General features: G+C 38.9%; 1 protein-coding gene across 1 annotated transcript in view; it reads right to left on the bottom strand.

Annotated features, from left to right (window-relative positions):
* The window catches only part of KCNC4 (potassium voltage-gated channel subfamily C member 4), a 40,728-nt gene that overhangs the window by 14,090 nt on the left and 5,048 nt on the right, over window positions 1-21,590 (bottom strand). The window contains exons 2-3 of the mRNA XM_081948018.1: window positions 11,605-12,547; window positions 6,421-6,606 (exon numbers count right to left, since the gene is read on the bottom strand). Coding sequence (XP_081804144.1) covers window positions 6,421-6,606; window positions 11,605-12,547 — 1,129 coding nt within the window. The remainder of the gene's footprint in view (window positions 1-6,420; window positions 6,607-11,604; window positions 12,548-21,590) is intronic.

Raw genomic sequence — 21,590 nt, forward strand, 5'->3', positions numbered from 1 at the left:
GGGGAGGGAATGGGGATTTTGCAGTATCCTTCCCCCAGAAGTGGAGAGGGAATGGGGATTTTGCAATATCCTTCCCCCAGAAGTGGAGAGGGAATGGGGATTTTGCAATATCCTTCCCAAAGAAGTGGGGAGGGAATGGGGATTTTGCAGTATCCTTCCCCCAGAAGTGGGGAGGGAATGAGGATTTTGCAATATCCTTCCCCTGCCATGCCCCCCAAGCCATGCTCATAGAACCGGTAGTAAAAAAAATTGAGTTTCACCACTGGTCCTAAGGAATTCCTGTAATGGCTCTATGCATTATCAACAAGGAAACAATTCACGCAATCACTTTGATCATATGCACTGTATACAGGTAGTCTTCAACTTACAACCACTTGTTTAGTGACCATTCAAAGACACAAAGGCACTGAAAAAAGGAACTTATGACTGGGTTTTTTTTTTTGCACTTATAACCATTGCAGTATAGGTAGTCCTTGACTTACAACCACAATTGAGCCCAACATTTCTGTTGTTAAGTGAGACATTTGTTCCATTTCATGACTTTTCTTGCCTCAGTTGTTAAATGAATCCCTGTAGTTGATAAGTTAGTAACCCGGTTGTTGAGTGAATCTGGCTTCCCCATTGACTTTGCTTGTCAGAAAGTCACGAACGAGGGATCACATAACCTTGGGGCACAGCAACGGTCATAAGTATGAACCAGTTGCCATGCATCTGAATTTTGATCACACAATCATGGGGATGCTGCAAAGGCCCTAACTGTCATAAGTCACTTTTTCAGGGCTGTTGTAACTTTGAACGGTCACTAAATGAACTGTTGTAAGTCGAGGACTACCTGTATCTCAGTTGTCATATGATCAAAATCCAGATGCTTGGCAACTGGCATGTTTATAATGGTCGCAGTGTCCCGGGTCATGTGATCATCTTTTGCAACCTTCTGACAAACAAAATAAATGGGGAAGTCAGATTCACTTAACAACTGTGTTACTAACACAACAGCTGCAATTATTTTTTTAACATCTGTTGCGAGAAAGGTTACAGAAGTGGAGCAAAATCCACTTAACAAATGTCCCGCTTAACAATGGAACTTTTGGGCTCAATTGTGGTCATAAGTCGAGGACTACCTGTATCAAAAATTAGGCAAAATAGAATGATCTTTGGATTAGTGGATAATCTTTATTTTACTTTTACATCAGCTGCTTTTAAAGTTTCTGGGATAAATATGTGTATGGCAGATAACACAATTGTTTTTTTAAAAAATCACTGGAAATTTTTTACATTTATTTTCAAAGCACAATTATGTCTTAAGAAAATACATTTAATTTTATTTAAATATAATTGGGTGAAAAACAATGAACACTCAAACTGTTCTAAAACTAAATCAAGGATGTTGTGGCAGCTGCCATCTCAAACCACTTTGCACCGTCATGCACAAGTGGAGAGACTCTGTTTAATAAATGGAATTGCAAGAAGTATGCTTTGTTTTGAGGAGTCAAGAATAATTGTGGTTAAGACACTGAAAAGTCCTGTTCTCTTTTGTAGTCAGTCATTATTAGCATATTCCAGCTGCAGTCCCATAATACTTACATTAACCTGACTGCATTTTCCTTTTGAGTACTGTAGGCATGAATTAATAATTCTTTGGTTTTTAGTCTTTTTGGCAGAATCACATTTGCAAAGAGGCTTGGGAGAAAACAGTAGGTTTTGGCTGGAAAACTGATAATGGAATGATGAATTATAATTTTGAAAATTATAATCTTCATTCTTTGAATCAGATATATTAAATGAAAGGCAAATAGATTCTGCATTCCAGTTATTGCTTTTATTTGCACTGACATTGCAAAGATGACTCCAGGAGGTAAAATTCTATCTTAATGGTTAATGACATTATCCTCCTGTTTTGAAGAGTTTCCTGCACCTTGATTAACCAGAACATTTGGGCTGGCTGAATCTAAAGCCGAAAGAAAGATTTCACTGACCTTTTCAGATAAAGGGGACTCTGAATGTACCCTTTGTGTTAAATTAGGCCACTTGTTATGTTTAACCTTATATTTGCAGAAATGTTTATACTGTGCTTCTACGAAAGGAAGTGTTTTCAATCTACAATGTTGCTATTTTCAATCCAATTTAGTTCCATAAACCTTGCACAGAAGGAACTTGAACACGCACAAAACTGATGAAGCAATGAAATGCAGGCTATGTGGCTTTCAGATTGCAAAACAGATGCATGGTATCCCACACTGGGTCTGGTCCATAGCTGGCCTCATTACAAATAATGATATTTTTTCTTCTTCTTAGATACCCCAATGAAAATAGGAGCTAGATATATCAATGCCTTAACACTACAGTCTTCCGATTATCTGAAACCGTATAATTTCCCTCAGCTGAATAAAGTATACAGCATTCAGCATATTTATTGCATGACTCATTACCTACTGAGAATTGAAAGCTTAATAAGCAAATGAATACACTTAATTAGTCAAATCGCACAATGCCAAAACACACCGTTATGGAACAAATGCCTCACAAACCTGCTGGATTTAAACAGCAGATTACTCACAGTACAAGGCACAGGAATTCATTCACAACTACCAAAGCATGGGGCTTATACACGTGGTGAAAACCTTGCATTTTTATCTGTCTCCTTCCATGCTTTAGAACCTGAGGTAAATATCCTTCAAAACAGGATGGGGCAGGAGGAGAGCAGAATATTAGAGACCCTCCACTCAGATCTCCTAGAAACCTTCATTATTATTTTCAGATTTTTTTTCCTGGGATTGAAAGTCTCTGCCCAAGGATAACTTCAAGGTGAAAATGCTATGTGTGCTTTAGTAGCATCCAGACACAGCTTATGCTCTTCTTTAAAACACTGGCTTTCAGTTTCTCAGGGAGAAGCCCTTTAATGATTGCATCCTAAAGCCAGATGAGTCACAATCAAGACCCATAGTGTCATCCCCTCCCTCCTTCTGAAAGACAAGAGAGGAAGAAGATTGAGGAGGAGAAGAAAAAGAGGGAATGGTGCTGGCAGATGTCACCAAGTCTGAATAATGTTCAATGACATAAGAAAAGAAAAGATGACTTGCTTTGTCTGTTCCCGAATCTGTCCTGGATCAAACTAACAGTACACAGCACAGTAAGGTGGGCAAGAAGAGCAGCAGAGGAACAAAATAGAACATGTTGTGCTCTGGCATTATAAGCATCCTATTTATATTTGTGTTTTGGGGTTAGGTTTTATGAGGCAACCTGTTAACGCAAGAAGCAAATGGATGGAATAAAGGTTTTGAAATGGCAGCTGTCCTTTTTCACAGAATCATAGAAAAATAGCTTATCTTCATATCAAATCATCTGTATCTTTACACCTGTACAAACCATGGAAATTAGGATACTCCAGATACTGTGGGAATATACAGTCTCTTCTAGGTACCAATAATTCTAGCATAACCCGAAGTGACACAAGTTGCCTACTACCTCCAAAATATGGTTTGTTTCAAAAAGAATGAGAGCAAACTATAACTAACCTAGAATCTGCAAATTTACGTATGGTGTTGGCAGATCATCATATTGCACCAAATTGTATCTTTCTAAATAGAATTTATGTCCAGAGGGAACAAACATGAAACTCCAGAGCAGGCAGAAGCAATGGAGTCTGGTAGCAAGCTATGTTGACATACCTGTTAGGCAAATGGTAAATGGTTATGAAGTTTGTTTTCATAATTTTTGTACTGATTTTTAACAGCACAAATTAGATAGGCAACTTTCCCAGCAATATATACAGATGCTAGTTAAAGTCATTCTAAGTGCATAAAAATGCATTTGTTTGTTGCCAAGTAACTGACTGGATGCATAAAGAAATCTATGCCATCATTAGTGCTTTTAGATGCATTGTTTATTGTGTAACTGTCCTGCCTCAAACATAGGCTGAGTAACTTCCTGTGTTTTCTCCATATTTTTGCTATGCTCTGAAAAGAAGTCTATTAAAGAGAAAGATATAAAGATGTGTCTTTTCATTAGTATTCCTAAGAATCTTCTGTTTGGATCCATCACAGAAAGACAGGAGATATTATTCTTTCATATCCAACTGTTTTAGAAATTCAGCATTCTTCATGTGCTGCTACTTGCAGTTACAAATGGTAATATAGGAACAGGTGCACATGGAATAAACTACCTAGCCTCATGATCAATTACTCATTTCAGTAACTATATGTGTCTGTTCTCATATTTACCTTTAGTTTATGATTGCTAAAACTTACGAGAGTGGGCAGCTATCAACAGTTGGGAGAATGTGAACCTGATGAAATTCATGATTCCACATAACTATGAAAATAGGGAGCTTATCATGGCTTGAAGCCAGTACTATCCATATGCTCTTATCTGATATTTACTTACATCTGATCCTTCTATATTCATAGACATGAATGTGAGCAATTCATATTGTACATTAGATTATGCAAACAAGCACATTCATTGTATATTTGACTGCATATGACTCGCATAGTTTGTTCACCTGCCCTTTAGAAATGATAATTATATAAATGGCCAAAGTCATAAAAGAGTATTTCCAAAGTGTACGTTTTAAAAAGGTTATCCTCTGCCCCCATCTGCCATCCTCACCCTCCAAATTCCACTGCCCTTTAAAACAGTCTCCCCTAAATATGTCTTACTCTTTCATTTGTTAGTCCCAAATTACCCCATCCTGTTAAAGTAGGGATGGATAGCTTTCATCTCCTAAAAGCCTAATTTCTTTAGGGATAATTTGGGAAAGGAGTAAAATTGAAATAAACAGAATCAAGTAGCCCATATATTTCTCTTCCAAGCAGCTAAGAGGTTTGTCCTGATTATTTGCAACATTTTTTAAGCTGAGGGCTACTTAAAGCATGAAATCTGATACATTTATGGCGTGTTCCACTCTGACCTGATTGCAATTTCCCTCACCCGCATCTGAATATTGATATATTCTACAAAGTTTCTTTACAAATTGTTTCTTCCAGGACATGCACGTTTTCATTGTGACACACCCTCTATGATGACTGCACACATCATGTATGTCCCTGTCTGCTGTGTGAATCCAAAAGGACCAACATAGAGTGAGCTTCATATCTAACTGTTGCAGGTATTAAAACAGGCTTTGAATTATTTATCTAGAACTCAGGAAGCCATTTTATAACCTACCAATTCATTTAGCTTAATAATATCTACACTGACCAGCAAAGACTTTCTTGGTTTTGGCACTGGAAATCTATCTCAGACCCATCTGGAGATACCAAAATTAAGCTGGATTTTATAAAAATACATATATCCTATGGTGCTAGGCTGTTCATACCTGATCCATAAAACTATAGTGTGTTTCAAGAACAAGAACATTAAACCTCTTTGTCCCAAAGGTGCTTTTTTCAAGAGGCAACTAGATTTTCTTGTTTTTCTTTGAAGACATTTCGCTTCTCATCCAAGAATGGGAATAGATGAGAAGCGAAACGTCTTCAAAGAAAAGCAAGGAAGTCCAGTTGCCTCTTGAAAAAAGCACCTTTGGGACAACCATGACCTGGATGACTGAGAATCTCCATAGACATTAAGCTTCTTTGTAAGGTTACATGATAAAAAGAAAAAGAAATTGTGAACATGACATGTTGCCTCTAAGACAAGCATATATCTATTCTAAGCTCTTTACATGGTAAAAGTAAAGGTTCCCCTCGCCCATATGTGCTAGTCGTTCCCGACTCTAGGGGGTGGTGCTCATCTCCATTTCAAAGCCAAAGAGCCAGCGCTGTCCGAAGACGTCTCCATTGTCATGTGGCCAACATGACTAAATGCCAAAGGCTCACGGAACGCTGTTACCTTCTCACCAAAGGTGGTCCCTATTTTTCTACTTGCATTTTTACATGCTTTCAAACTGCTAGGTTGGCAGAAGCTGGGACAAGTAACAGGAGCTCACGGCGTTACGCGGCGCTAGGGATTCGACCCGCTGAACTGCCAACCTTTCTGATCGACAAGCTCAGTGTCTTAGCCACTGAGCCCCTTTATAAGCTTAAATTATAATAAATTAAACTTTACAATGCAGAGGGAAGAAGGCAACTGTTGTTCTACCACCTTTTTTCCCCTTAATCCTTACCTTCTTGCTTGCCAGAGCCAGTGCGAAAAGAAGTCAACCGAGAGAACCAGGGCAAAAACAAAATGGGAGAGCAAAGCTATAGCTTTTAGGTTTACTATTGCTTAGGACAGGTTATAGAAATATATTTTGGGTCTCTACCAATCAACTCTAACACAGACCGAGAAAGTGCAGAGAGGTCAATTTTCAAAAGCAGCTGGCACTGACGTTGTTTGTCAGTTATAGCCGATTGCAAAACTTGCCCCATATACATTAGGGTATTTAATATTTCACAGCTTTCCCTCTATTCACCAACACAGATCTTGGAATCTCCTCCATACCTTTCCGGATGCCACCATCAGAAGCACAAGAGAAATCTCCAGTGCTCAGGAGAAAACAGGTTGCTGCTTTCTTGTTTTTGTCCCTGGTACTTGAGCCCCTCATGAGTTGCTTCTCCTCTTGGGGTGACGAAAGAGGTTGGTCTTCATCTGACAGGACCACATTGACATCTCCATTCTGCTTGGTGTCTTAGAAGGAGAAAGAAAGAAAGAAAAACCAACCTTTGGAGCCAGAATACACCAAATCTGCACCTGCTTTGCCAACAGGAAAACGAATAATTTATTTATATATAAAAGATTATATGACATAATCCAGGGGAGGCAGCATCTTCATTTTTAGTGACATTTCCAAAGTATATTGGAATCAATTTCTCACCTTCTTGACTGGAGTTTTACATTCAGTCCCTTCAGCAATACATGTTGGTGAATCCACCAATATTGGAGGTGGGGGGAAGTGTCAAAACATCAGTCCTATATAGCCCTATGTTTCAAGAGACATCGCTTACAGAAAATGCTATAAACATATACCGTGCATTAATGCTATGGTGACTGCAGTATGGTTTCCACAGAAACTGAAGTTTTCTAGAAACAGCATTCTGTTCATGATGAATGTATAGCCAGGTATCACTTATAATATAGTAAATGTTAACATTCTAGAACTGATAAGGTTATTCTAGGCTAAATCTTGACATCTCATAAATATTCCTCATCTGAGACTGGAAAAAATGATACAAATGACCTGCTCATACCTCACATCTCAGGCTTCCTGGTTATCTTGTTGGTCTTTGCAACTTGTGAATATTGTACCATTGTACCTAGTTCCTTTTTTAGTAACAGAGCAGCTTTCCTTAGCTTACTGTGTTTCCCTGAAATTAAGACCGGGTCTTATATTAATAGCATTAATTAATTAATGCTCCAAAAGATGCATTAGAGCTTATTTTCTGGTTAGGTCTTATTTTCAGGGAAATATAGTACTAAATGCATCCATCTGGCTGATGATTTTAACTGGAGCTTATTTGGGGGGGGGGTAGGGCTTATATTGCAAGCATCCTGAAAAATCATGCTATGGCTTATTTTGGGGTTGCGTCTTATTTTCAGGGAAACACGGTAGTATATCAAATGTATTGAAATCTCAGACGGCATTAATCCCAACACATCTGCCAAGCCGTAAGATGAGGAAGGATTTCACAGGATTTGGAATCAAACTTCTTTCAAGTGACAAGAGATGCAATCTGCCTATGACTTGTGCAAAACACTAAATCGGGTTTATTGTTCCAATGCACTGGGAAGGCAATAGATGGAGGGAAAGATGTTATAGACAGTTTGAACTAAACCCAAATGTGTTTTATTTAGTTTTCACTTATGTCCTGTGTGAGTGATAAATTATGGCTTGTACCGTAGCGCAGTATGAATCTAGCTAACTGCGGCTTATTCAGTAAACAATGAATAAATGTGACTTTTGAATCAAACCTACGGCTTAGTCACCATGTTTACCCAGCATTGTAGCACAGTCTGTTAATCCAATCTCTGAAATTATTTCATTGGTTTTCAATTACAAACTGAAGAAGCTGAAGTCTTAAAATAATGAAAAGATTTGCTTTCTGTTACATGAGTTGCACTAGGGAAAAACTAAGTGCTTTTTAAGAGCTGAGATTTTTTTTTTAAGTTTAAAATTTGTTTGTTATTGAAATATAGAGAAAAGCCATTCAAGCCAACTCCTTTCAGGCCTGGCCCTATGAAGAGGCACACAAGGAAGCAACCTCTGCAGGTGAGGACAGAGATGGAGACCCAGGCCTAAGCCTACCCTTGATACTCTACCATCCTACCTGGTGTTTGATGGCCTGAAGGGCCACAGCAGTCCTAGCCTATCACATCTCCCAGGCCAGAGAATCAGTCCCCTTCTTGACAATTCTGCTAAGATGCTGCTATATGCCATCAACACCTATACAGGGCCGGATTTTCCTATAGGCTAACTAGGCTTCAGCCTAGGGCCTCAAGATCAAGAGGGGCCTTTTATTTTTATTTATTATCCGTGCCACATTTTTTATAAAGGTTAGTACCAATTACAACATGTTTCATTTAATATATTGATATATATCACAGTAATGATGTATTTTATTATCTCTCATGTAATTTACAAACTTAAAAATGGGAGGTGAAAGGGCCCCATAAGTGGAATAGCCTAGGGCCTCTTTTCATCTAAATCCGGCCCTGCACCTATACATAACTGGTGATGATGGAGAGGTTCCCTCAACCACTTGGAATTCCTCAGGGAGAAACGCTGTTGCAAAAAAAAAAAGGAAAAAAAGAAATTTCCAGCTTTGTCTTACTTTATAATCCTTCTGCCCTAAAATGAAAGCAGACTAGCAGGTTAATAGTAGCAAAGAAGCCTTATAGGTCCTAAAGATTACAAATGCCTAGCTCCATTGACTCTCTTTTCCTACCACCAATTAAAAGTATCGTTTCCAACACTCACGTTTTTAAAACAAGACCCTATTATTTTCAGCATATATATATCATAGTCTGCATCTACCACCCCACTAAACATAGTTTGTTTTTACCATGGCTAGTAGAACAAGCCATGGTGGTGTGGTGTTATAATACACTAAGACAAAACCAAAAGAATGCCCATGACCATTACACACTGAACCAGAAAAGAGCCAAGTAGTCAAACGTTGCACAAACCCAGCACGCGTGATTACTTTATGGTTCAGTGTGTTGGGATGAGTAAGCAAGTACATCAAGTGAACATACAGTTTTTAAAACATATGAACTCAGTCTTACTTCACTATTAATAATTATAGTTTCAATGAGAGAAAAAGAGAAGCATGAGATTTTCTGTATTTATTAAGCGTCAAAAGAGCAGCTTTTGGATTGTGAAAAGGAGGAGCCATTTTCCTCTTCCACTTCAGATACCAAAAGGCCTAGGGCTACTCTGATTCCACTGCACACCTGAGTTTGAGATATGCAACTATGTATATAGCAACCACACCCCATAAAATCCATTCTGGAGTCACTTACTGGAAGGCTCCTAGCTGCACACTCCAGAGAACAAACCATTAGGGGTTGCCTGACTGACTTTGGGATTCCAAAGACAATCCTCAGAGACTTATTGCTGTAGAAAAAGTCAGATGGTTAATCAATGCTTAAGAAGAATGGAGATCATTCAAACAGAGCAGGGGTGATAGACCACTTAAATGCAGCCTTAGATTGCAAAGAACATGACTTTACATATCAGAGGAAGCAGGCACTTAGAGGCTGTGCATTTTCCTTGGCATTTTTACATGCAAGCTGTCAGCTTTTACAAAAGCTTCACAAAATGCTAAACACATCTTTGGATTCCACAAGTGGGATTCTTTTGTTTTTAAAGTTGGCACAGCAATGTCAGGACCATGGCATGGGTTTTCAACCTTTTTCTCCTATAGCCAGGGTTTCCCTGCTGAATTCTCTTACCCTCATCCTGCTCTTAATAGGAGAAATGATATCCCTGGTATGGGATTCCTTTTTAATAGAGAAAAAGCACGGGTGAGAGAGATTGGCTTAATATGAAGGATAACCTCTGTATCAAAGACCCCCCCAACACACTCTTGAATCCCTTTTCAGTCCCAGTGTTTCTTCCAATTACAGGATTAATTTTCAATATTGCAGTGCCAAGCAATCAGTAGAGTTTTCTTGCCACTTGGAGGTGAGAGAAATATATGAAAATTATAACGTTACACCCAAAATACATAGCAGGATCCAATCTGTGTCAGAGGTTCTCTGAAAATGGACTCCAGCATGAGTCCGAAAGTTCAGAAGACAAAACTTCTGGTGGCCAACCCAGATTGGATCCTGCAACATTATCCTGGGACATGTATATTCGCCAAAAATACTTTTATTGTGGTTTTAAAAAGAAAGAAATTGTTGATATTCTCATAGCTTCTCCCAGAGCCACAAACATCCAGTGTTCTGGCTCTATCCACGTAATGCAGCCCCACAAACTATGGGTCAGCCCAAAAATGTCAAAAGTAACCCAACCCATTGAAAAATTGCCTATAGTTGGCTTAACTAAGGGTATCATTATCTATTTTATAAAGTACAGTACAAACTATAGATCAGAAGTGTCAAACTCACAGCCCGCGGGCTGGATGCGTCATGTGCTGGCCACGCCCACCTCCATTTTAGCAAAGGGGGATAAAGTTGTGATATGTCACGGGATGCTGTGTCATTGCAAGTTTGACACACTTGTTATAGCTAGACGGCAACAAAGGGTTAAATTTTCCTGCATCTCTTTGTTGCCACCTAGTGGTCATCCATAGTCATCTTTCCACCATACTTGGATCAGGATCACAAGGTATTTTAATTTAAACAAAAAGAAAAAAAAACCTGACATGAAATTTTAAAAGAATTTTAATTTAACCCTTTGTACAGTGCAATGAATGATATTTTGGAAAATAATGATGCTTTCTAGCCAGAATACTGGCTATCTGGAAATTACAGGTGCTATTGTCCAAAATTTAGAGTGCCTATCATGTTCCATAAAAGGTTCAAAATGGGACCTTATAGGAATCTTTAGGAGAAATGCTCAGTTTCTAATTGCTATGATGAGTTATGACTAGTCTGTCAATTAATTAAAATAACTTTAATTTCCTAAAAAATAGTCTTCATTAACTGTCACTTTTTTTAAAGTTAATTCTTTTTGAACTAAAGAACTTAACAAAACCATTGATGTCAAATGGTAACTTGAAAGAAGCCAAATCATGTTCTGAGGCGCCCAATATACTAACTTTGTTGACACCAAGCAATTCTGGACTCCGGAAACCTTATGCATGCCACTGGGTGAAGTTTATGATAGTAGGATGCAAAAGTAGGGTGGGATATTATCCTTGTTAGAGAGACTTGTATTTATTCATCTTCTTCTAAAATGGACAAAATTCAGTCTGGCCTAGTGAACCTACTTTTCTAATTATCTCCTTGAGGACACCATTATAAATGCAGCAAGATTAATAATTAATAGAAGATTTCTCTGCGCTCACCCCAAACAACATATCTTTATCCAGATGATACCTCTACACAATAAACACCATAATCTTACATAACATAGATTTCTTCAAGAGCCACTGCTTTATACATCCACAAATTTATGTCCAGAATCTTCCTACCACTACTATTTATAGGTTTTGTTTAGCCTGAAATCTTACATCTCACCTGATCTTTTCCTCTCCATCACCCCAGCTGCCGTTGCTGTCGTTAGAGGACTGTTGTAACTCTGAATACTGTTGTGAGGCGAGTTGTCATCCGATTTGCAGAACGTTGGAGAGTCAAGTGGTGCTGGACGGGGTATGTGCTTCTTTTTCTTCTTTGGCAGCTTTTGCTTCGCCATGGCCAATGAGTAATACATTCCAAAGTTGTTGACAATGACTGGAACAGGCATAGCAATCGTAAGAACGCCAGCCAGGGCACAAAGAGCACCCACCAACATACCTGACCAGGTTTTGGGATACATGTCTCCATAACCCAAAGTTGTCATGGTTACCACTGCCCACCAAAATCCAATGGGAATATTCTTAAAGTGGGTATGGTCACTACCACTAGGATCAGATGGCTTGGCACCAATCCTTTCGGCATAATAGATCATGGTAGCAAAAATCAAAACTCCTAGAGCCAGGAAGATGATGAGAAGGAGGAATTCATTGGTACTGGCCCGGAGTGTATGGCCCAACACCCGAAGTCCCACAAAATGGCGGGTCAGCTTGAAGATCCGGAGGATTCTGACAAAACGAACTACCCTCAGGAAGCCCAGCACATCTCGTGCAGCTTTGGATGATAGGCCACTGAGTCCCACCTCTAAGTAGAAGGGTAGAATGGCTACAAAGTCAATGATGTTAAGAAGGTTCTTAATGAAGATCAGTTTATCTGGGCAGCAAACAATGCGCACCAGAAACTCCAGAGTGAACCACAGCACACAAACTCCTTCAATACAGGTGAGAATAGGCTCTGTCTCCATCTTTTTCATCACAACAATCTCAGTCGTGTTGCCCACTACTAGGGTCTCAGTCACATTGGTGTCTATGATGAAGGCTTCATGTGTCTCTAGACAAAAAGTTGTGATGGATACGAGAATAAAAAAAAGTGAAGCAAAGGCAATGATCTGAAAAAAAAAGGGAAAACATATGCTCAAAGATTAAAAATAGACTGTGGGAGAAGAAAAGCAACCTAAGAAACAAGATTTAAAACTTTTATTCTCTACTTTTTTTTTCATTTTAATCACTACAAAGAAAGCTTGGAATAAAGAAGCATGCTTCATTTGAATCTAGGGTGAGAAATAATCATTGAATAGCTCCTTACACAGTTTATAGGGTCCTCTTTCCTATGATCCATTGTACACCATCAAATCTGAAGATCTCAATTTTCAATCTACCCATCTATTAGAACTATTCATAGAATATTCTTTATTGGCCAAGTCTGATCAGACCCACAAGGTATTTCTCTCCAGTGCATAAGTTCTCAGTGTACATACAAACAACAAAGTGATAAGTTATAAGATACAAAAAACAAATGATTCATGTTATTAATCAGTGGAACAGCTTGCCTCCAGAAGTTGTGAATGCCCCAACACTGGAAGTCTTTAAGAAGATGATGGATAGCTATTTGTCTGAAACGGTATAGGGTTTCCTGCCTAGGCAGGGGGTTGGACTAGAAGACCTCCAAGGTCCCTTCCAACTCTACTATTGTATTATTGTATTATTGTATGTTCTAATTCTATATATTTTATTTTTACGTTAGGCTCACTAAAGTGTGCAACAGTAATAGGAATAATAATAAATATATTTGTACCCAGGTGTTAGACTCAAACTGAGCAAATGAGATTCAGCTTCTCTTAATTCAGTTCAATTCTTTTGCAGCATGAAATTTGTCATCTCACAGTCAGCAGTAAAAATTTATTGGCAGATTTGGTTTTACCTTCTATCCCAAAGGTTAATCTAACACCTTCCCCTGATATTAACAATAAACAGAGAAATTCAATTGCCCAGCTGCGACTGATTACATTTGCTTGAGCTCCAGCCTCATTTATGCTCATTTTCCTCTGCAGATTAGTTTGCCAACAAAGGGAGGAATTAACACTTATATGAATATGCAAGATAGCTACTTCTCTGCTTTATTTCATGAACAGTGGCAGAAAAGCTCTGACAATTTGAAAGAATAAGGAGACTATTGTTTAAAGCCATGTCACTTATGTTAATCCAGGAGACTATTTGCTACCTATAATAATTTTACTGATTTGCTACTAATTGGAATTTTCATGTTACTTACAATAATAATCTAAAAGTCTTTCATAATCAAACCGACAACATGCGGTTTTTTGGGGGGGAGGGGATAGAACTTATATATCACTTATAAAATGTGATCATTTATCACTTAATGTATTTTCGTTTTGCTTTTTTCTGTATTTCTGCAGATATATTATGTTTGGACATATAGTTAATTATCCAAGGAAGCTGCAGTTTGCCTCCTCTAATCAAAATCACCCACATCACATATCAAACAAGTTTTGAAAATGAAGAATTTCTAAAGGCAAATGCTGGTAACTATTGAACAGAGCTGTTTTATTCTATGTTATGGGAATAACTGCCGATTTGTATTATTACACAGAGTCACTGTTTTCTATCTTCTGCCCACAACGATCTCTTACATGGTATCATAACCTATGGCTTATGGGAACTAAGTCCCATTTCCAATTATGCAATCAATGATTATGTAACAGAACAACCAAATGCAAACTCTGTATCTAATCTGATTTTAAAACACCATTAAATACAGGATCTAACTCAATATGATCCATTGCACTGAGACTTTAAGAAAATAATGATGAAACACACTTCAAAACAAAAAAACCCGTCCATTTGGATTTACTTTGCTTAAGTGTCATTTGACTTTGAACCTACTCAATGATCCCCCCCCCTTTTTTTCTTGATAGCATTTCCAGCCTGTTTTCCAAAGAAAAATTCTTGGCTGCAGCTTCTCAAAATGCAGGATATTTCAAAATCTGCGTAACTGGGACAAATGTAAAACAAGGACAAGAACACGCACACAAATATGCACCATTTTCATCAATCAACTGAAAAACCAGTCTACCAAACACTCTTATTGAATTAATAACCAACAGGTTGAAAAAGCCAAGAGGTTTTCAATTCTCCTCTATGGCATTAGTTAATCTATAACCATTACAGTGTGCTACCCTTTCCTCCAAGCTCCCACAAAAAGCCTACTAAAAAATAACCATAAAACAGCTCATTCTTTTTTTTTTATTGTAAAATTTTATTGGTTTTTTACAAATGTTTTAGGGGAAAAAGGTAAATAGGTGTAGAAAAATTTTGACAGCTACATCATGCGGGAGGTAGAAATCCCCCCGAATCTCACAACTTTAACCAAAAAGAAAAGAAAAAACATCAACATTTGAATAAACATTGGCAGCTTTTTGTTTTTACATTCAATCATCAATATATTCAATCATCTTTTGTATCACTTCCGAGAGTTACATTATAACAACAATTGCAAAAATGTTTCAACTCATTTTTGTGATCTGAGTCTTTTAAGTGTTGCGTCCTCCCCCGTCTGCTGGCAGAGCCGCAGCCCCTCCCTCCTTCACATCTTGTGTACTGTCCCCTGTTTGATCTAGGAGGGCACTATTTTTTTTAATAAAGGCCTCCACCTCCGCAACTGTGTTAATTCTAATTCTACTGCCCTCCCAGAAAATTAGCATTTCTTCTGGCAACAACCATTTAAACCAGATTCCATTGTTATATAATTTCTTTGCAAAGAGGAGTATTTCTTCCTCTTATCTCTTACTTTCTTTGGAATCTGTTTAAGAATGGTTATTTCTTTATCTTTATATTTTAGTGGTCCTACCCTTTGAGCTCCTAAGACCTCATCTCTTGTGGTCTTTCTAAGAAATTTAACATGTACTTCCCTTGGCACGTTGTGTGTTCTAGCGTATGCTGAATTAATCCTATAGATCAAATCAATATCCCACCATAGCTGTTGTTTGTCTCTTTTAATATATTCTGCTAAAATTGTGGTCATAATCTCCTTGAGATCTTCATTCTCTGTTTTTGGCAAGTTTTGGAATCTAAGAAAAAAAGACATTCTCTCAAATTCCACCTTTATCATATGGTTTTCAAATTCTACATTCCCCTTCTGGATTACCTTAACCTCTTCCCTCAGCCCAGTCGCGCCCTCCTCCAGCACCCCTATTCTCTGTTTATTTTGTGTTGTTTGTTGTTGCGTTTCTCTGAGCTGATCATTTAAGTCTGCCAGTTGTTTTTTCAATTCATCCTGTCCCTTTAAGAGAGTTTGAAATATTTGCTCAACTGATAGTTCCTTTGAGCTTTCTTCAGTCGCTTTAGGTTGTAAAAATGAAACCAATGGTGTCTTTTGGGTAATCGGGCTGGACGTAGATGATGTTGGGGCCGAAGACGGCTTACCAGGCGGTAATTTTTTAGGACCCATATTAGGTTCAGAGATAGCTATAAGTCTACACAAAGAAATGGTGTCTGTGGAAAGACACAACCGGGAGATGTCACAAGACAAGCAAATCCAGAGGAGAGTGTAGGTCTCTATACAGCTCCAAGCCAGGTGATATAAATCAATGTTCCAAATCCAAGGGAGATACGTGCGAGAAGAGGCTCCTGGAGGTCTCTAGGGTGTGATATAGTACAAAGCCAGAAAAAGGGAAATTCATTCATAAGTGCAAGAAGAAGGAGGAAGTTGGCCATCTTGGCTCCACCTTCACAGGAGATCAGAAAGCAACGTCCAAAGTTTCCATAAAGTAGTTTAAAAGAATCAACTCAGCAATCCTCCTTTGCAATTGTAGCAAGAAGTGATCCTCCCATTGCTTAAAGGAAGAGAAAGTAACTTTTAACTCTCTCTCTCTCTTCCGAGAGAGAGGGATTTTCCAATTGCCGCTTTTCCGAGGGGGGGTGGAAGATCCCCCCCTCCAATCTTAACATTTCAAAGGATTGAATCCACAATTTAGAAAGGCTGCTGCTCATCAATTAGATAGATTTAAAAGGAGATTGAGGGAAGCTTCCCACCTCACCGCATTTCAGCTGTAGCATCCGATTAGTTGTTTCCTTCCAGGCTCCGCTCGGCGAAGGCGAGCTGTTGCGCACCCCCCACGCTCCCCGGCTCCTGGGGCGAAGCTGGTGATCCCCCTGTGGCGGCCGCCGATTCAGGGGGTCCCAACAAGCCGCCCTACGGCAGAGGGCCCCTCCAAGGCTCCCTGTGCTCCCCCTAAACTTAAGGGGAGACCACCGAGAAGACAAACAGCGGATGCAAACGTCCGTCGCCTTCGAGGACCAGAAGTGATCTCAAAACAGCTCATTCTTAATTGAGCATTCTTAAGCTCAATTCTTAAACTTGGAAACAAGCTACCCATTATATTTATATGATACATTTAACCAGAATTATTATTTTTTATCTCCCTTAGTACATACACTTACATAAAAGGTCAAAATAATTCTGCTAATATTTCCATAAAAATATTTTTAATATAAAATTAATTTAAAATCAGCAGCCCCCAAATAAACAGAATTTTGGCAAAACTTGTGTTTTAGAATTAGTAAAATACGTATCAGAAATAGTGGCAAAAATTGGCTTCATTAACATTGTGGCTTCTATATGATCATTTCCAAGGGATTCTTCCCCTTTCAGTGAAAAGAAAATAACTTGATATGAGATGATGGCATATTAGAGATCCAATTTTCTTCCCTTCCCTGACCTCGAAACAAACAGTATTTATAAATCAAAGCTCAATTCTTGAATCTTGAAACAAACTACTCATTATATTTATGTGACACACTAAACCAGATTTATTTCAAAATGATCAATAACCACTTGTTCTTCCTGAAGTAATACAACTAACACACCTTGGACAATTCTATTCATCTGCAACTGTCATGATGCCTAATCCAAGGACCTTGATTTTCTCCTGTCAAAACAAGCTACCAAAAAACCAAATGAACAAGCAGAGCCAGAGAGAGCATTGTAAATGAATACTGGATAGAGCTGTGATTTCTAAGCCACCTTTGTTTATAAGTGGAGACATAGCATACCATCAGAAGAAGGTGCAATGGACAGTCCTCGTTAGCTGAAGAATTCTGGTGTAAATTGGTCCTATAAACTCAATAATTTAGTTGTCCTCTTCTGAACCAATGGGAGGGGGGAGCGCTTGTGGATAGCCTCCCTATTTAGCTCCAGTACAGTTCAGTATTACAGTGATCGATTTAGAATGTTATCAATTTAATTTAATTTAAAGGTGGAGCAAAGTTTCAAAGGAGTGCTTTGCCAAAGGGTTTCAATCCTTCCAAAAGACACTGTAAATGGTCCCTTCACTTCTAGGCATGATATGACGTGAAACAAGGTAAGCCAAAGTGCCTACCATGTTCTACATAAGGTTCAAGTGGGACCTAATAGGTATTTTTAGGAGAAATGCTGAGTTTCAATTGCTATAAAATGTTATTACTAGCCTGTCAATTAATTAAAACAGCTTTAGTTTCCTGAAACTCATTTCATTTTGCTTTAGAGCCCACCTTCTGCTTTCTCCTGTCAAATTTGCAATCCTGGCCATCATAATTCTAGTCTTCATCAAAAACTATCTGCAGTGGAAGCTGAAGAAGATCAGCCTTCCTCCTCCAATATGTAGCAAAGTTCTTTGCCATTTGCCTCCTCTTTCAACAAAAAATACAAAGGCCTATCACTCACATACAAACTGCTTATCAAAAACTTTGGCGAGTAATTCAGAGGTTTGCAAAGTGTACACCCTGTACAAAGGAAGAGGTAATCGATCCAAAGCTCCCTACTCTTTTGAACCATCTACTAAAAATGAGCCAAGGTGGCGCAGTGGTTAGAGTGCAGTACTGCAGGCTACTTCAGCCGACTGCTAGTTTCAGTTTGGCAGTTCAAATCGCACATGCTCAAGGTTGACTTCGCTTTCCATCCTTCCGAGGTGAGTAAAAAGAGGACCCAGATTGTTGGGGGCAATATGCTGACTCTGTAAACTGCTTAGAGAGGGCTGTAAAAGCACTATGAAGTGTTATATAAGTCTTATTGCTATTGTGTGCCAAAGGACTAGTCTAAGTGGCTTATGTATGGGTAGTCCCAAAGCCTGAAAGCAATAATGAAGACGCTTCATCCCACGTCAAGGCTCACAGTGGTTCCATGGACACCCAAATTGCTTGCACAAGGCAAATGAGACTATTTTCTTATCATGATAACATATTAACCCCATGGTATAAATTATCCAAGTCAATTCATGCAGGCTTTCTACCGTGTTTCCCCGAAAATAAGACAGGGTCTTATCTATTGACCCCCAAAATAAGCGCTTGGCCTTATTATGACCCCCAAAATAAGCACTTGGCCTTATTATGACCCCCAAAATAAGCACTTGGCCTTATTATGACCCCCAAAATAAGTGCTTGGCCTTATTTTGGGGGAGGTCGCATTATTTTTGAGGTGCAGGAGGCAGTGAGTGTGGCCACCTCATGGCTGCTGCTGTGTTGCAATATTTTCAGGGAGGGCTTATTTTAGCGCACGCGCTCAAAAGCCCGAATGGGCTTATTATCCGGGGAGTTCTTATTTTCAGGGAAACAGAGTAATTTACAAATAAACAATGAAACTACCATTGCCCCTGGTGTGCGGGCCATCTAGCAAATAAGTCTTGTAAAAAAATTGTATTGTGTAACAGAGATGCTTTTGAACTAAAGAGAAAAGTTGGACAGAATTGATGTAATAGCTCCCCCATCTTCATTATGAACTTAGTTACAAAGGGATGATTAGCTTAATCACTGCAACATTAAAATCATTATGGAATATTGTTTTCAACTTTCTTGAAGAAATATAACTCTACATTTGTGTATATATTTAAAATGAGTGGTATTCTATATATGAGTCTTAATTGTTTCAGTTGTATCCAACTTACTGTATTTTTCGGAGTATAAGATGCACCGGAGTATCAGATGCACCAAGGTTTTGAAGAGGCAAATTTTAAAAAAAAGGTTTTGCACTCTACAAACCTCTCAAAAACGGGTCCGTTTTTTTTTTTTAAAGGACATGAATAGCTCTTAGGAGGCTTGTAGAGTGCTCTGGGGAGGGTGGGGGGCCAAAAACGAGCAAAAGATGGCCCATTCCTTCCTCATTTCTGCCCTCCCCAGCCCCCAGGAGCTTTCTGAAAGCCTCCTAAAAGCTATGCACAGCCATTTTGGTTGTGGAGTTTTGTGAAGGGGTGGAGTTTTGGGAGGCAAAAAAATGCTGTACTCAGTGTATAAGACGCACCCAGATTTTCAGCCTCTTTTTCTAGGGAAAAAGGTGCGCCTTATACTCCGAAAAATAAGGTATATGTTGTCTTTCTATTTCAGTGTCTAACAATACTGTAACTACACTACAAAATATTAAAAAGTTTTAAAATTAAGAAATTTAATACCATTCTTTAAAATTAAAGACTGGTAAAAGCCTGATAACAAAGAAAAAATAAAGCCTTCTTCAAATCAAGCTTTACTCTCAAAAGGTATTAAAACTGCACTAGAATACTAGAAATATTCCTACCTGCTGGGACCATAACCAACTCACATAATCTAGGATTAGGAGCAAACTGTGCAAATTATAAATCATGTCCCCAGGCAGAATTGAGCCTGGACCCTTTCCTTACCAAAAAGTAACCATTGCTCATTTGCTCTCAAATTATTCCATAATCAGTTTTTACTGAAATGTAAGACAACACTTATTCTCCTCATTTCCTCAATCCACATGTTGGATAACCAGGTTTATCCAACATGCTAAGCCACAACATATTTGATTTTGATGCTGTGTGAAGTCACCTATGCAATTTGTGAACTATAATTCAAGATTCATTATGAACTGTGAACCCAGCTGGCCATGGTGCATTCAACAAACTACAATTAAGCAAATCATGTGTGAATCAGGTGTACCCGTCTGTTGCAATGATTCTCCATTGCAAAACTCACCCTTTTGGCATCACAGCCATGAAGGACACAAATGGGGAGGAGAGACGGTCTGAGGTGCCTCTCATGCTGAAATTCTGAACACACTCATTCCTATATCTACACAGTGAGGTTCCTAATAGTGAGAACCCTACTTGCATATTGACATACATGGTGGAAGAATGGAATGATGTTTGCTGCTTTCTTTTCTGTGGTCTGCCTATTTTGTCCTGGATGCCAAAGATATGTCTTAAGTTCCTGTCCTTGGCCATTTTCCACTACTGGGCTTCCATCAACTCCCTATGGGGCTCCTTGTGATTAAGGACAGCTGTTTCCTTCACTGATGCTTCTCCCCCCACTCCCCCATGAAAAGAGGATGCTAGTAGGAGGAGACTGCTTTTCTCCACATGGACAGTTTGGAGAAACTACTAATCAGGATTACAATGGAGACTTCTTGGGATTCTGTATGCCCTCTATGGTTCTACTGCAATGCTATTCAAACTTGGCAACATTAAGATCAACTAACTGGGGAATTCTGAGAGTTGGAAGTCCAGTATCTTAATGTTACCAAGTTTGAAAAAAAGTGCCCTACAGCAGAGGTCCCCAAATCCTGGGCTGCGGACCAGCAGCGGTACGCAGCATGGCAGAAACCGGGCTGCGCAAACAAATGAAGCCCCATCTGCAGGATGCAGGCAATACATGAAACCACACCCCCTCCAGTCCATGGAAAAACCTCTCTCCATGGAACTGGTCCCTGGTTCCCAAAAGGTTGCGGGTCACTTGCCTACAGGAAGATAAAGAGAGGTGAGAGTCAACAAAGTGGCTGTTGTGTAATGAGGGATGGATGGAAGGCATACGACTGTAGTGAGTTTATGAACAAATAGATTTATTTTGGAGGTGAAGCTGTCACAACAAAGTGTTTGCATGACTTTCCTTTACAACAGAACTTCTTAGGAAAAAGGGTTTTTCTGCACTAGCCAATTATAAAAGCACTTTGCAAGATATCCCATTCATGTTTTATTCACTGTTTAAACATTCTTTTTGAATTCAGTACTGATATTAGAATAGGTGCTTGATAAATGTTGAGATAACTTGCTGATTTTTTTTCTACCGTGTTTTCCCCGAAAATACGACATGTCCTCATAATACAGCCATGCCACATTTTTCTGGTGGGCAAAAATATAAGCCCCCCGGACA

This window comes from Natrix helvetica (genome assembly GCF_964273705.1).
Source record: "Natrix helvetica genome assembly, chromosome: 3".
Classification (NCBI taxonomy): Eukaryota; Metazoa; Chordata; class Lepidosauria; order Squamata; family Natricidae; genus Natrix; species Natrix helvetica.